Below are 16,720 nucleotides of genomic sequence, written 5' to 3'. Positions count from 1 at the left end.
GTGTTCAATGCTACCATCATCAGATGGATTGTGGTGGAAAGTAACAGTTAGTTCGTCATCGACTTTAACCAGAGTTTGCCATGTTGATGTATGGAAGCAATCATTGCGGCTTGAATGATGTTCAAATCGAATTTCGTACAATTTCTTTGGATTAATGAGAATTGGCCATGGCAATAAAAATCGGATCGACTCATTGTTGGCTGTGACTGTTCCGGCGTATAATTCTTTTGTTATTGTCCACGTATCAATATTTATTTCAAGAATGCTAACGCTGAAGTCGAACGATACTCCCGTATTGTAATAGTCTTTGATTGGTACAAAATAGAATTCACCGAGAAGAGCTTGAATATTTGTTGAGAACCACGTCGATTCAATGTTTTTTATGGGAAATTCACCCCAATCTCCATATTCTGATCGTTGTTCACGGTCACATGCCAACTTATTTACTGTGTTCCATATATTTGTTCGTTGCTTTTGACTAAATATATCGGATTTGAATTCGGCAACAGTTGTTGCGCACAAAATATCGGCCAATTCATCTCGAGTAAACAGATCTTTGTACATTGGATTTGAAATGTGTTTGGCAAATTCTTCGGTTTGCATTGCGCCGAATCGAATCAAATAAAAGCATTCGCCCAATTCGGTTTTCAGATTGTCCGCATCATTTTCATCAAGTTCATTTTTAATGCAAGTATTTTTCGCCCAATTTATAGAAGCTTTGAATATATCATTTTCAGTGCATTGTAATGAATCAATTAGCAACATGTTCTTCAAGACACTTTGATCACAACGTAAAAATGTTTCCGACGCAAACACGTCCAACGGCCGAACACTAATTTGTTTCTCGCAAAATTTTTGTAATTTTTCATTGCCAAGTGTTATGGCCAGCTGGTAGCCCCAGAACATATCGATTTCGGTTAATTGTTGCTCAAGAAATTCGGCGCACATATTCATACAATCGATCATGTCGTATTTATCTGCCAACCGTGCCACCTCTGCGATATTTTCCATCGTTAGTGTCACTTCACTCAGATAAAAAAATTGAAGAAATTCGGTAAATGCATCGGCAGTAGCATCAACAATTTTAACATCGTCCGTTTTCTCTTTAACGGGCCCAAAAAACATTGCATTAAACACTGGACTTGCAATTGCCAATAGATATTTATGCGCTGGAATATTTTGATCTTTAAACACAAAATTCACATCATTTAATTCAAAATTAAGGTACAATTTTGAAATGGACTGTGCGACAAATGTATTTTTTAAATTACTTGACATCCTGAATGAAAATGAAACTGAATTCCAAGTTAAACGAAAAGACTTTTGAACCTATCGAACAAAGTGACACAATACTTTATAGCATTAAATGGAATTATTGTCTAATTGACATTCATAGCATGTGGATTCGCGATATCTTCTTGTCATCTCTTTCATTCATTCGCTTATTTCTGTGTTATGTTTTTGTTTTCCTTTGCGTCTTCAATCATACATGACATACTTATTCTCAAAGCGTTGTATCAGTTGAAGTGAATAAAATCAACTATCTTACACACACGTATCCAATGACAGAAATGATGAGAATCAGCTGTAGCAACCGCTGTGTGTATACATGATTCGCAGATCATTTCAGTAAATACATTAGAACCTTTTGGAAAATCTTGCTAAAGCTAGTGCATGTTAATATGTTTATTGTTTAATTTATAAGTTGTTCACTTTTATTTGTTCAGAAGATTCTTCTAAAGTGAAGCGCATTTCGAAGCTATTATCCCCTCCCCATTAATATTATTTGAATGGAAAAAATTGTTAAGTTGAAATGAATTGAAAATGTTTGTTTGGCGTACAAGTAATCCTACTTTTCCATGTGATCGATGTTCATTTTAGAGTCGAGAATAGGACATGCCGATGGTTCTTAATAGATAAAGAAAAATGATCGATATCGGCTCTTTGATACACATCATAAAAACGCATAGAACTTAGTGTTTCAACATATTTTATTCATAACGTTCAAATAAAATTCGATAGAACGTAAAATAACAACAAAATTCATCATTAATCGTTCTAATAAATTTACCGGCTGTGTACTCGTAATTTTACTACAGAATTTTTTTTTCAAACTTTATTGTTTCAATTAAGTGTAGGAGGTGAGAGCATGACCAATTGACCATATCAGTAGAAAGTGACAAATTAAAGGCATAATATTGATGTACGTTACATAAAAGAAATTTAAGACCATAATACGTTACATAAAATGTTGGATTTAGAAAATCTCTACCCCGGGCAAAATGATGAGGACCCCCGAAAAAAGGGGTCGATTTTTTGAAAAAAAATTCCAGGTACACTTCGAAACAAAATGTTGTACACTTACCTACACTTAATTGAAACTATAAATTTCGAGAAAAAGAAAATTATGTAGCAAGATTATGAGTACACAGCCAATTTACCTGATTACAAAAGTAACTAAAAATAGGCCAAATATTTCTTATTCAAAATTATTTCCATTTTACCATGGTTCGATCTTATAACACACATAGCAGTGCGCTAATTATTTTTGTCGTAGTACTCAGATGTAATGTGACAATGCCTTATCACCTAAAGGACAAACATTACGTGACAAATCGTACAATATTTATATTGAAAAGAAATGTTCAATTTCTAAAATTTGCTGAAGTACAATTTCAAAACTAAACTGGTATCATCGTTAGAGATAGGATTTTCGTGAAATGTCACTGTCAATTCTTCATCTACTTTGACCTGAGCATTTATTGCTGATCTGCATCTGCTGGAATCGGCATTTCGTTTGAAATCAAAACAAATTTCGTACATTTTTCCCGCTTCGATTATGATGGGATACGCCAATACTACCTTTGTCGACTCCCTCTCTATCGTTGCGTACTGTACGAGCAACGTTTTCATCAAAGTTCTTGTTTGATAATTAACTTCCGAAATATTAACGATGCAATTGATTGTGTTGTGATAAAGATCAATTGATACGCATTGAATTTCACCCAATAGAACCCGAACACTCGATGTAAACCATGTGGACTCTTTGTTTTGTATCAATTTTTCACGTCTGTAGCATTGCATTTCACGGTCGCAAATCAATTTTGTTTTTAGTTTCCACCAAACATTTGATCGTGGTTTTTGGTTGAATTTCATTGATTTAAATTCCTTAATTGTTCGCATAAATAAAATGTCTGCCAACTCATCGCGAGTGAACAAATCCTTATAACATTTATTCGAAATATATGTTGCAAACTCGTCCATAGGTATTACACCGAATCGAATCAATGCAAAGCAATCACCCAATTGAGATTTTAAATTTTCTGGTTTGTTTTCGTCGAAGCCATTTCGTATGCACCCCGATTTCGCCCAATTTATACAAGCTTTGAAAATGTCAATTTCATTGCAATTCAACGAATCTAAAGCCAAAATGTGTTTGAGCGTATTTTTATTACAATAAAGAAACGGTTTTGATTTAAACATTTCCAATGGCCAAATGCTAATTTGCGTTTCGCAAAATGATTTCAGTTTGTCATTGCCAAGTGAGATTGCCAGCTGATATCCCCAAAACATATTATCTTCACTTAATTGATATTCAAGGAATGCAGCACATACATTCAAATAATCCAACACATCGTATATATCCGCCAAACGGGTAACTTCCTCAATATTTTCCATTGTTAGTGTCACTTCGTTCAAATAAAAAAACTGAAGAAATTCTTTAAATGCACTGGCGGATGAATCACGAATCTCAACAACATCTTTGCCTTTTGTTGAACCAAAAAATATCGTATGAAATACTGAGCTGGACGTTGCTAATATGTTTTTATGGGCGGGCACTTTTTCATCATTCAATAGGAAGTTTACATCGGCCACATCCGAATTCAAATACATTTTTGCAATTGATTCAGCCACAAAACTATTTTTCAATTTACTTGCCATATGATTTCAATGGAAAATACGAAAAATGTGAGTTTAAAAAACCAAATTCAAACTTGAAATAAATTCCGAGTTTGTAGTTCCGAGTTTGTAATGCGCGAAAAGTGATTAAATGAAATGGTCGCACCCAGTATGATAAATGCATTTACATGTAATCTGGTAACGATAAGATATTGAAGATAAAGTGTTCGAATTGGATATTGACAGGTTACATTTATGGCTTTTAAAACATATGAGCAATTTTTATCATTGCTAACTTATCCTATGTTCTTGAATGATGAAATGGTGGATTGTTCATTAGAGTGGTTCGATTTTGACTTTTTTTTTATAAACAAATAAAGAGTCTTACAGGAGTAAGACGAACTTTTCCGCACGGTGGTAGATGCCTATTTTTTTAAGATATATATTCGGCATCGAAAAATTCTTTAATTTAATAGCAGAAGTACTCGCAAAAGATTTTTCACACTATTATGATGAACTCAATTGTATGACATTTGAATCGTTGCGGCGAAACAGTAGCTCTTATTTTTCTCCAAATAATACTGCAACATAAAGTTTTTTATGAATAGTTTATTTGTTGTATTACAACAAATAAACCGTGTAATCTCCAAATAATACTGCAACATGAAGTTTTTTTCACACTATTATTCATAAAAAACTTTATGTTGCAGTATTATTTGGAGAAAAATAAGAGCTACTTTTTCGCCGCAATGATTTATTTAAAAGTATTCTATTTTCTAACAAAGCGCTATAAAAATATGTCTGACATTAATTTTGCCATAAAAATTATTTTTGAAAAACTTTTCATAACTAAAGTCACAAAAAATTTGGATTTTTGTATGGGAGCCATGTCTGTATGCTACATTAATGGCGTGAAACTTTGTACAGGTTATTTTTTTCACAAAAAAATAACATTCGGAGGGTTTGGAGAAATTTCAACCAAAATTAAGAGTACCTCCCATACAAAATATTCGTTTTTGAGCCAAAAATTGAATTCGTTTTTCAGCCCTAATTTTGATTGGAATCTCTTCAAACTTTCAGAATGTTATTTTTATGTAGAAAAAATAGTCTGTGCAAAGTTTCACGTCATTAAGGTAGCATACAGGCATGGCTCCCATAAAAAAATTCAATTTTTTTGTGATTTTTTCAAGGAAACTATGACAAAAATTGATTGTATCTCAAAACTAACCTCGGATTCGGTTTTCTCGTGCCAAAAAACCTCCCAATACATATTTTTGAGTGTTTAAGAATTAAATGAAGAAAATGTTAGCATTTTTACGTAGTTTTTCACCTGTATTGGTTCGAAAAAACACGCGATTGGCTATTTTTACTATATTAATGCTTGCTTCAAGAAAAAATCATAACTTCGAAATGAATATAAAATCAAACGCAATCTATATTTGCTATTAAGTATCTTTATTAATAGTCTATGTCATCTAAAAGTATGTGCAAAATTGCACTGACACAAGTTTCTTTGAAGAGTGAAAATACAAATTACACACACATAAAATTTACTTTGTATCTTAAATAGAGTTTTTTTTTTGCTGTTTTCTGTTTTTTGTCATCATACTTTTAGGATTGAAATTTGATTGGGGTCTAGATTGTGTTTTTTTAGTTAAATAGATTACAATGAAAAATAAAAACTTTTACTTTGAAACAAGATGGCCACGAAGTGCCAATCATGATCGATCCATGCTACTATGCTTAAGGCGCGAATCAGTAAACTCAAGCAAATTATGTGAGATATGAAATTAGGTTCTAAGCTTATTCTAAATCATCGTCATCGTCGTCGGAAATAGCGTACTTCTTTTGTGTGCGTTTTCTACGTGTTGGTGCCTGTTTTCTAGCCGCATTACTGCTATTCGTATTGTTTGATGAACTAGATGATGTGCCTGGTTTCGATTTGGATTGTGATGGATTTGATCCGTCATCAGATTCATCATCATCATTTTCATCAGAATCGCCCGCGCCACCATTATCACCGGATCTGCTTCAATTTACAAAAAAAAAAAAAAAAAAAAAACAAAATGATTTTGAAAATGTCAAAATACCATTTGTATAATTCAGTGGAATTTCCCATTTACCTTTCTTCAGCAGCCGCCGCCAATGAAGCGAATAAATTTTGTTTTGCATTGAAAAACACCGACTGCAATTGAATACTGTCTTCGTAGATGAGTGATGTTTCCTCATTATAAATCTGTGCATTTTGACAGAGTTGCACAAAGTCCTTCTCCAGTTCGGTGAAATCATAGTATTTACCGTCTTCAATGCGTTGCAATATCTTCTTAATATCTACTGGTTTCTTAATAATTTCGTAGTAATCAGGTAATTTTTGGCGCGATGGCAATTTCATAAATGGATCACTCAATACGCGTCCAGTATCGTCGGCAAATCGAATGACTTCTTTCATCACTTTAGTCATTTGCTTTTTGATCTTTGGATCTACCTGCACCTTTCTACGTTTCAATGGTAAATCACCATCCGAATCGTCCGATTCGCCGCGACGACTCTTTCGCTTTTTGTTCTTCTTTCGTTTATCGCGATCATCTTCACCTATAAAAATTGACAAAACTACATTTAAATATACATTTTATTTTCTGAAGAAAATAAAAATCGGTTTTAATTCCATTTATTTCGAATTCAAACTTACCATTCGAATCTTCAAAGTCATTTTCACCATCAATTGCCTTCAACCATTCCTTTTCAGTTAAACTGTCAGTGTAATCAACTTCTTTACGTTGACGTGATCCACGGCCCAGAATGCTATCTTCTTCATAATTCCATCGATCGACTTCATCATCCTCTTTCACCAACCAATCGGGCAATTCGTCTTCGCTGATCAAACGTGTTTTGTCACCATCATGCTCTTTACGTTCGATATCCATTTTCTTGAACAATTCCAATTCTTCATCAGAACGTGAAATCATCAAATTGATCATTTCATCATCGGGCACTTCATTTTCTTCCTCTTCATCGCCTTCATCTTGATGCAAAATACTTTGCAGGAATTGCTGACGTTCGCTTCCCGTTGATTTTTGATCGAACATACCGGCCTGAATAACCTTTTCGTCCATATTTAATTTGTAACGGGCCGCAGCCAAAATACGCTCTTCTACCGAATTAACGGTCATCAAACGCAATACACGCACTTCATTCCGTTGGCCGATACGATGGGCACGATCCTGTGCCTGTAAATCTTGATGCGGATTCCAATCCGAATCGAATATAATGACGGTGTCAGCCGCTTGTAAATTCAAACCCAAACCACCGGCACGTGTCGACAGCAAGAACAAGAAATACTCGGATTCTTTGGAATTGAATTTTTTCAACAAATCACCACGATCTTCGGATTTTGTTGTACCATCCAAACGAAGGTATCTACAAGAAGAATAATTTTGTTATTGTGAATAATTCAAATAAAACTGAACATAAAAGAAGGAAATATCAACTTACGTAAATTGTCTCATGCCCAAATAATCTTCAATAATGGTCATGCACTGTGTCATTTGACAGAAGAGCAAAACGCGATGGTTGGTTGCTTTGAGTTTTGGTAAAACTCGATCAAGTAATTCAAATTTACCGGATACACGATACAAATCGTCTCCAGTAACCGTACCATGGCCGCCAATATGATCGCAATACTTCTCTTCGATGTGTTGAAACATGAACGGATGATTACACAATTTACGCAATTGAACGATTGTGTTCATGAGTGCTTTCGCACCGCCCTTTCCTTTGCTACCCTTCTCAGATCCATCGGTAAGTAAAACACCTTTACTTTGCATATGACGATAAAGAACCTTTTGCAACGATGACATCTCACATTTGATGATGTATTCAACTTTGTCGGGCAACTGAGATTCGACTTCTTTCTTGAGACGACGCAACAAGAATGGCCGCAAAACTTTATGCAAACGACGAATAATCAAAATGGTTTCTTCCTCATTTAATTCGACCTTTTCACCAGTTGTTGCGAACGGTGCATTGAACCATTGCTCGAAGGTGGAGCAACTCTTGAAAATCGATGGCAACAAGAAGTTCAACAATGCCCACAATTCGGGCAGCTTATTTTGCAATGGTGTTCCAGTTAGCAATAGACGGAACGGTGCATTGTAATGCGTATTGAGTACTTGTGTCAATTTACAATGATGATTTTTCATACGATGACCTTCGTCAATGATCATGTATTTCCATGATAATTTCGCCAATACCGATTTATCCTTGATAACGTATTCATACGTTGTTAGCAAAACGTTAAATTTGGTGGCGCGCATTTGATTTTGAATGTGACGACGACCAGCCGGTGAACCTTTGTACGAAACGACCACAACGGATGGTGCCCACTTTTCGAATTCCAATACCCAATTGGATAGTGTTGACAACGGTACGATGACCAAGAATGGGCCATTTACTTTTTTCTCTTCCATTAAATATGTGACCAATGAAATGGTTTGAATAGTTTTACCCAAACCCATTTCATCAGCTAAAATGCCATTCAAATTATTGTTGTAAAGTGATACAAGCCATTCCAAACCTTTCACTTGATACTCTTTTAGAGTACCATTAACCATAATTTTGGCTTGTTTTGTAACTTTCTCATGAACAGTGTGAGCAATGCTGTAGTATGTTTGCTCTTCAGTTTTATATTCATCGTCTTCGACTTTTGGTTTTTTGAGAAGTTCTTCTGCCTTTTCTTTGTCATTTTCTTCGTCGGCAGTGGTATCTTCTTTTTTGATTTCTTCTTCATTATCTGAATCTTCGGTGTCCGTATCAACCCATTCAAAACCTGGATGAGCATCTAACCAGCGTTGCAAGTCACGCAACAATGGTCCATCGTCACCAGAGTAGCGTTGACCAGTTGTTGGATTTACAACGGTCACACGCAAATCATCAGCCGAAATTTCATCGATTTCGGAGAAGTTGCCGCTCTGTAGCATATCTTTCTTATATTTTCTCTTTCGGCGAATATCTTCCTCTTTTTTCTTTTGTTGATCATCTTTGTGCTGTTTAACCATCTGCGTTAAATTGCAAATGTATTCATCGGTCTGTGACAACAAGAATGCCAACCGTTTGTCTTTCTTTTGATCGATAAGCTTACGATAACCCTCTTCATCTTCGGCCATCAAACGGCGCATACGCTCCTTTTCAATACGTTCTTGTTCTTTCTTTTGTTCACGTTCCGCATTCGCATGATAATTCATAACGGCTTTATTAACACGCACCAAACGTGCTTGATTATTGCGATGATACTCCTTGAAATCTTTGTAATGTTGTAAGACGGCCGCCAAAAATTCTTGATGCTTTTGACGACGCTTACGTTCGGCTTCGAGTTTTTGTTGTTTTTCCAATTTTTCAGTGGCTCTCGCCTCACGCAATCCCTGACGTTTCGTTCTCTTGTATGATTTGATATTAATGGCTGTTTCAAGTGTCGTATCTCGTCGGCCACACTGAACAATTTCGCTACGCAATTGACGTTGGAAATTTAATACTCGCAATGCACGTAACTCAATCTGTGCTTTAAGTCGTAAATCTTCCGGCATATTTGCTGGTAAATTAGTTAGTTCCTCCATACGCAATGCAATTCGTGATGCCATACGATTTTCACGCTCCTGTAAAATGGTTATTGGATCGATTCCAATGGGCTTGGCAACAGTTGTAAAACGTTGCTTCACACTGATTGGAGCTGGTTGTGGTTTCTCAGATCGATCATTTCTTGCATCAGTACGGGGTTCGTTTGCATTTCGTTCTCCCCCTGTTGCAGCTTTAATGTATTGAAGAAAAATTAAATGTATTTATTATTAAAAATAAAATGAAAAATATGTTGGCGTTCTTTTTTTTATTTCTCCAAAACGAAGAATATATTTTACAGAGAAAAACATCTTTGAATAATTATAATAATCGAATTAAATTCAAAATTGTTCCTTTACCTGGTGGTTGTTGGTGTGGTGGCAGCGACGATGGTTGCTGATTTTGCATTGGACCAGATGGCGGTTGTTGATACGGGCTTGCTGGCGGAGTTGAGCAATGTGGTGGTGACCGTCTTGTATTGCCCGCACTAGCATTCATATCATAGCATGGTGATCCACTTAATCCGGCTTGAATCTGTTTGGACAACGGTTGATTTCGGGCCAATAAACGATACGCCATTATTTGACAACGTAGCAATGACATCTGATTTTGGTTCAGGTGTTGTTGTTTTGATGTTGCACGAAGTGCTAGCAATTGAGAATATCTAAACAAAGCCGATTTAAAATAAATTGTTAGTCGATTTTTATGGAGGAAAATTCGATTTTTTTCTACAATATCAACGAAATTTTACTGGACCACAAAAAACTTGAATGGAATTAAATTCTACACGAACTCACCTTGGGTCCTCTTGAAGACCTTTTTCCTCCATCGAATCAATGGCTCGTTGCAATGCATTCAGATTTTCTTGACCCGGTTGTGATGGTCCTAGTGGGGGTCCCTAAATTATAAAATGACTCGATTAAAAATTCATCAAACGTGTCGCAATTTATTTTTATTCATTAAAACGACTAAAGTAGTCGTAATATACGTCAAATTATACAAATTTTGATTCGTCAAATTAATTTTTCAATTTGATCAATATCAAAGACAATGTAACGTCATTGAGATGCAAATATGCAACATTGCGCATAAAAGAATTCATCAAATACATTTTGCGATTAGAAGAAATTTTTTATAAATTTTATTTCATCATTTTTCTAAAGAAAAAATCTCTTCACGCTGATAAGTTTTGTGTCTGCAAATAGCAACAAATTTGGTGAAAAAAATGTCAAGTGTGTTCAAAGATATTTAACCTAGTGCGATAGCTGTTTGATAGGAGAAGATAAACAGCTTCATACAAAAAAATATATTTCTATAGCTTCAGTAAGGGTATTGCATTGCATGTATGTAAAATCAGTTTAAATTAATGCTCAATCAAAAGAAAGAGCTCATTTGTGAATAATTACTTTCCAGTTTAGTTGCATCATTAGTAGTACACTTTTGAATTAAAGTTTCATTTGATCTAAAGATTCATTTTGAGATAAAATTGTAAGTAATTAAGAAAATATTCCCATTCGAAGAAAAAATCATTTAAAAATCAATTGGTTCCAAAGGTCTTTTTGAATTAAATTTATTCAGAGATAACGTAAAGTGTGCAATGGATACTCTTCACTCGAATATCTATAGACATTTTTTTAATTGAAAGAAATTTAATAAATAGCTCATTTATCAAATAATTCAATCGATTTCGAATGATAGAATTGTCAATTCATGCAAACTAAATTGTTTTCTTTAAATAATTCGTTTAATTCGAATAATAATTGTTGAATTGTTGAATACTTGAATGCATGCATGTGTATACCGTTCATATATAAAATTATCACGCACACATACATCATTGACACTTATCGTTGCCTAACATCAGATTCGGTAACCTCATTTATGTGTTTTGAACGACGTATTGAATGCCAAAAGAAAAGACTGCTCTGCACATTCAACTGTCAAATGTATACATATCGAAGTAAACACTTGAACACGCCTTTATTTCTTCATATTATAAAATACGATTGCGCTTGCCTATGTATTGAAAACGTCGCCGTTTCCCTGAATGGTAGAGCGTGTTATTTATACAGATTCCATTTTCTTTCGCAGTCGACAGACGGAAAGAAGCGATTTGCGGTGTGTACACAAAATCCACAACAAAGGAAATGACATCAGTGGTGACATTTGGTGATGCGGAAAATCAGTTGATTGACGAGTGTTTTGAATTTGCCAAAGCATTGGTAAAAGATGCCGGTGAACTGGTGAAAGAAGGGTACTCAAAGTCAAACGATGATTTGGGCATTGTTGAAAAGGTCGCCAAATGGGATATGGTTACCGACTATGACAAAAAGACCGAAGCCTTTTTAATTGGTGCTATCAAAACCAAGTATCCGGATCACAAGTAAGTGATACTTTCATCATTTGTTTTATTTAAATTTTTAACTTTCAACCGTTAAATTGCAGATTCATCGCTGAAGAATCGGAAGCAACGAATAGCGCATTGACCGAAAATCCAACATGGATCATCGATCCGATTGATGGCACCAACAATTTTATTCGTCACATTCCATTTGTTGCCATTTCGGTTGCATTTGTATGGAAGAAAGAGATTTGCATTGGAATTGTCTATAATCCAATTTTGAATGATTTTTATTCGGCACGCCTTGGAAACGGTGCCTTTTTGAATGGCAAACAAATTCATTGTAATAAAGTGGAAAAAATTGAAGATGCCACTCTCGGCCATGAAGTCTCATTTATACGCGTACAAAAACATCGTGAACGAAATATAAAACAAGTGGTCTCATTTGCATCAGCAGCACAAGGGTAAAATTCTGAAATCTTTATAAAGCGGGAAAAAAGCCAGTTGGGAGATTTAATCATATAATTTTTTTCTTTCTCGCTAAATACACAGATTTCGATCATTTGGCTCGTGCTGCATTTCGCTAACATTTGTGGCAAGAGGCACATTGGATGGCTATCAAATCAGTGAGCTATTCGCTTGGGATATTGCAGCCGCTGTTTTATTGATCCGTGAAGCGGGCGGATATTGTTGTAAACCTGATGGATCGCCCATTGATCTTAACGATCCAAAATTAATTTGTGGCGCAACCAAAGAGCTGTGCGATGCATTGATCAAATTGAATAAAGAAGCTCTTGGATTGTGATTTTAATAATGATAATGTGCTTTTCTCTCTCTTTCTCTCCCTTTCTTTTCTTACAAATAACAATATGCTGGTTTCACTTACATTTGGTGGCATTTGATGCCCTTGATAGCCCATCGGGGGCATTGGTTGCATTTGCATTCCTGCGTGTGGTGGTACTAAAATTGTTCAAAATGCAGCTCATTAATTTCCATCATCTTAATTAAATATCGATTCATTTAAAAATTGTTTAATTTTAATGTGATTCGAATGATATTTACCATGAGGACCCATTGGCGGATGATGTTGCATATGATTCGGTGCCGAACCCAAGGGCGATGGCCCATTTTGTTGTAAATGATGCGGCGGTGCATTCATTGGCATCTGTTGCATTATATGACCTTGTTGGGCTGGAACTGTAATTAAAATAAACACACAAATTAACCCACTTGAATAACAATCAATGAAATACATCTATGCGTAAAAATATCATACCGTGCGGTCGTGGTGGTTGATGTGGTTGCTGCTGTACCTATATCCAAACAACAAAATCATTCATATTAACGAAAATTAAAAAAAAAACCAAGCGCAAATGTTTGCATTACCTGCTGTTGTTGTGATGGTGCTTGTTGTGCTGGCGGAGTGGGATTTGGTGGATATGGACTGTGTGGTGATTGCGATGGAGCTGGACTTTGTGCCGGTGGCCCCATATTGATATTGATATACCCAAGATACTCTCAAATTTCTAAAATGAAAATAATGCCCACATTAAACCAAAAAATGCCAATTAAATACTTTGATTGAATGCTATGTCTATTTTGAGTTGTTCATTTCATTGAAATGGCGATGACATATTGCGTTTGTTATATGTGAACAAAACCAAACGAAATGAGTCAGTTTAGTAAACGAAAATTAAATTGTCACAAAATTGAAAAGGTCCAAACGACATGGAATTAAATGAATCTTAAAGAAAATACACTTTTTATATAATTTATTTGAACGCAACACAACAAAATGGCTGGGTTTGAACTTTTTTTTTCTTGTTCCGAAGAATCGTTTGCTTGTTGTTTTCTCTCTTTTAGCTTTTTTGTATGTATGGCATTACAGACTCTATTTTTGTCGCACTATCTGAACATCATCATTCGCTTCATTTCAATTACACATTTTAAAAACAAACTTACACAAAATTTCCACAATTTATTTGATTCGCTGTCTTTGGATTTCTCGTATAAAATTTGTTTCGATGAAAATGTCTTTAATCAAACGAAAAAAAAAATTATTCACAACAACACAATTGCTACAATGATGCCATTACCGAGTCGACGAATGTCGCTTTTTGTATTTTTTTTTTGTGCGGCTTCAAGCGCTCTCTACATCTATTAAAGATGGCGACCGTTATGCGTCGTTTACACGAATGTTTGCTCGAATCGATTTTTATTATGAATTACATTTTTTTTCATCAAATGAAATTTCTGTGCATAATGAATTTTTATTTTTCAATTACATTTACGCAAAATATTTCATTGAAACAATTCAATTTCCAATTGAACTTTTCACAAATTTTATTGTGTATTTGAAACTACAACACCGCCTTTCGTTCATTAACACATTAACCACATTTTTCGAAATGTGTAAGTGTGTATGTGTGAAATGTCAAATGTCTCTCTCTTTCTATCCATCATTATGCAACCAAAAATATAATTCTAAGTTAGCAAAAGAAAAGAGGGTTATATATAATTCTTTGGCATTTCTGACTTGAGTCATATTGAAAAGTTCAAAAAATTTCCTTTTTTTAACAATTGTTATTCTAAACAAATTGAACGTAAGTGTTTTTTGCATTTGTTTCAATCACAGTGCCATTAATGTTTTGATCATTTTGTATGCAATGTGGAAAAAAATGTGATCAAATGTGGAGGAAAATCTATTGGTTCAGTGTGCTGCTCACATTATCTGTAGCTCTTGATGTATCGTGCCTTTGTATTGAGCAAATAGACTCGAGTCTATTTTTTGGCCTTTTTTTGAACCATTTGGATTCGTCCACGTCCCATTTTCAATCGGACCTAATATTTATTTGTTGGCACGTTTTCATTAATAATTTGTTTTTTTTTATTGTTTTTCAGGCAATGTCACGCCTGGTACAAGGTTTGCGGTGTGTTGTCAATCAGAGTGTTATGGTTGCACGAGTGGCCGGACCACGCAACATTTTCCAACATAGATGTATGCACCATGGATTGTCATCGACTGGCCTAATCGCTCCATCGCTAGTCAAATCCGTTCAGGTAAATTTCATGGCCTCTATTATCGAATATCATTTTTTTTCGGTAAATCTGAATACAAAAGAGCCAACTGGCTACTATTACCATAATGAAATGGATGTTTCATTTTAAAAGAAAGACCGAAGTATCCATCAAAAGCAGAAATCATTTCATGTTATAACTTAACCTCATTTATTGCTTTATTTACAAATTAAAATTGCGTAGTTTATTTTATTGGTAAAACTTTTGATTCATAATCAGGTAATGAAAGTGCTATCGAACACTTACTCCACAAAAAAACTTACCAAAAAAGAAATCGAAGAAAAAGTTCTACAAGTTGTGAAAAGCTACGATAAAATCGTTGCCGAAAAGGTATACAAATCAATTCATTTTTTTAATGTGCTCTCTTTTTTTCTCTTTTTTTTTCATTTCGATATTCCGGCTGTGCGCGTATGTGTATTATGTATACGATAATAGAAAATCCGTTGCTGGCAATCAAAATCGAAGTCGATGAATTCAAATGTGACCACCACTAGACATTATTCAGCCAAACAACCACTTACATTAAAATTAATTCAAGAACGCGTCTTATTAGTGCTCAATTTGTACGATAAAATTGACGCATCAAAGGTATTAGCTATTTTCTATTTTTCATTCGCATCTCTTTTTTTTTCGAGAAAATTAATGATGAACGGGCGGTAGAATTGTCACAGTTCTGTTTTTTTAATAATGCCGGCTGGATTTGCTCCCAAAAAAAAAACAGAAGAATCGAATTCAAGCATTCGGTTTTTTTAACGCAATGAAGGGAAAATTGCCAGCGGCGTTTTTTTTATTGCAATTGGAGCACATTTACAATCGCTCAGTGTGAGATCAAAGAAACACATTTTACAAAATTGAAAATAAGATACAAAAAAATCTACCAAATTTTCAATTGACAAAATATGCATTTTAAAAGAAAAGGAAACTATTAACGATTGTAAATGCGCTTCAAAGCGGCCACTTCATTTTCTTATCAATTTTTCGTTTGTGACAAAACGATACTCTGGCACATTTTTATGTGACCCTAGGGTTGCACTCAAATCGAAAAAAAAAATCTAATCGTTGAAATATTCGTTCTGCCATTTAGCTGACACCAGAATCACATTTCATAAATGACTTGGGCTTGGATTCTCTGGACCACGTCGAAGTAATCATGGCCATGGAAGACGAATTTGGTGAGTTGTGAATATAATTCAATTAAAAATCATATTTATTTCTGCTCAAAAGTAAGTCATAAAAAATATAATTCAAAATGTTATTCAATTTTCGCAATGCAGGTTTTGAAATTCCCGATTCAGATGCGGAACGATTGTTCCGACCATGTGACATCATTCAGTACATCGCTGACAAAGAAGATATTTACGAATAAAATGAAGAAAAAAAAACATCCTAGACAAAAGAAAACCAAGTGAACCAAAAAGTCGTTAAACGCAAAACACCACACACGATTCACCAGCCGTACAAAGTGAAATAATATCGGAGATTTTTTTTTTGCTGCGAATGCTTTAATTTCATTCGAATAATTGGATGCAATTCAAATTTGTTTTAAAATACATAAAACCGAAAAAAAGATATCTGTAGGAACGAAAAAAAATTAATAATAAAAAAACATTACAACAAAACCGTCAGTTATTGAATTGAATAAGTGCGACCAAGACGAAGATATGAGCGATGGTTGCACATTTCAATAGCGCAATTATGCAATTTGACAAAAAAAAAGAAGTCAAATGCGAAAGCATAAACTCGACGTAATGAGACTCGTTATCGATGAATCAAAACAAAATAAAAACACAATTC

The 16,720-nt window shown here is 34.7% G+C and overlaps 3 protein-coding genes across 7 annotated transcripts; 2 read left to right on the top strand and 1 right to left on the bottom strand.

Moving 5' to 3' along the window:
• Window positions 1-5,336: 5,336 nt before the first annotated feature.
• Window positions 5,337-13,980, bottom strand: LOC116340819 (ATP-dependent helicase brm). 4 transcript variants are annotated; one of them, XM_031767516.1, is made up of 11 exons: window positions 13,811-13,980; window positions 13,235-13,374; window positions 13,125-13,161; window positions 12,911-13,045; window positions 12,735-12,808; window positions 10,305-10,405; window positions 9,867-10,171; window positions 7,393-9,700; window positions 6,590-7,317; window positions 6,024-6,510; window positions 5,337-5,929 (listed from the first exon to the last, which is right to left on the bottom strand). In XM_031767516.1, exons 2-11 carry the CDS (start codon window positions 13,337-13,339, stop codon window positions 5,704-5,706), a joined length of 4,506 nt encoding a protein of 1,501 aa, XP_031623376.1. In that variant the 5' UTR covers window positions 13,340-13,374; window positions 13,811-13,980; the 3' UTR covers window positions 5,337-5,703. The 4 variants fall into 4 exon arrangements, with proteins under 4 accessions (XP_031623376.1, XP_031623384.1, XP_031623401.1 ...); XM_031767524.1 differs by having other exon boundaries at window positions 5,337-5,926; XM_031767541.1 differs by having other exon boundaries at window positions 5,337-5,926; window positions 6,024-6,492.
• Window positions 10,829-12,663, top strand: LOC116340843 (inositol monophosphatase 1-like). The gene is made up of 4 exons (XM_031767554.1): window positions 10,829-10,995; window positions 11,599-11,890; window positions 11,953-12,312; window positions 12,401-12,663. The coding sequence occupies exons 2-4, from the start codon at window positions 11,655-11,657 to the stop codon at window positions 12,651-12,653; spliced, it is 849 nt and encodes a 282-aa protein (XP_031623414.1). The 5' UTR covers window positions 10,829-10,995; window positions 11,599-11,654; the 3' UTR covers window positions 12,654-12,663.
• Window positions 13,981-14,304: 324 nt separating the features above from the next.
• Window positions 14,305-16,298, top strand: LOC116340173 (acyl carrier protein, mitochondrial). 2 transcript variants are annotated; one of them, XM_031766490.1, is made up of 5 exons: window positions 14,305-14,451; window positions 14,750-14,908; window positions 15,146-15,256; window positions 16,011-16,098; window positions 16,201-16,298. In XM_031766490.1, the coding sequence occupies exons 2-5, from the start codon at window positions 14,753-14,755 to the stop codon at window positions 16,290-16,292; spliced, it is 447 nt and encodes a 148-aa protein (XP_031622350.1). In that variant the 5' UTR covers window positions 14,305-14,451; window positions 14,750-14,752; the 3' UTR covers window positions 16,293-16,298. The 2 variants fall into 2 exon arrangements, with proteins under 2 accessions (XP_031622350.1, XP_031622342.1); XM_031766482.1 differs by lacking the exon at window positions 15,146-15,256 and adding an exon at window positions 15,362-15,514 and having other exon boundaries at window positions 14,310-14,451.
• The last annotated feature ends 422 nt before the right edge of the window (window positions 16,299-16,720 follow it).

Source organism: Contarinia nasturtii, unplaced genomic scaffold, assembly GCF_009176525.2.
Source record: "Contarinia nasturtii isolate CC-2019 unplaced genomic scaffold, AAFC_CNas_1.1 Cnas_scaffold_129, whole genome shotgun sequence".
Taxonomy (NCBI): domain Eukaryota; kingdom Metazoa; phylum Arthropoda; class Insecta; order Diptera; family Cecidomyiidae; genus Contarinia; species Contarinia nasturtii.
The sequence above is the reverse complement of the archived record's forward strand: the minus strand, read 5'-3'. Positions and strand labels throughout refer to the sequence as shown.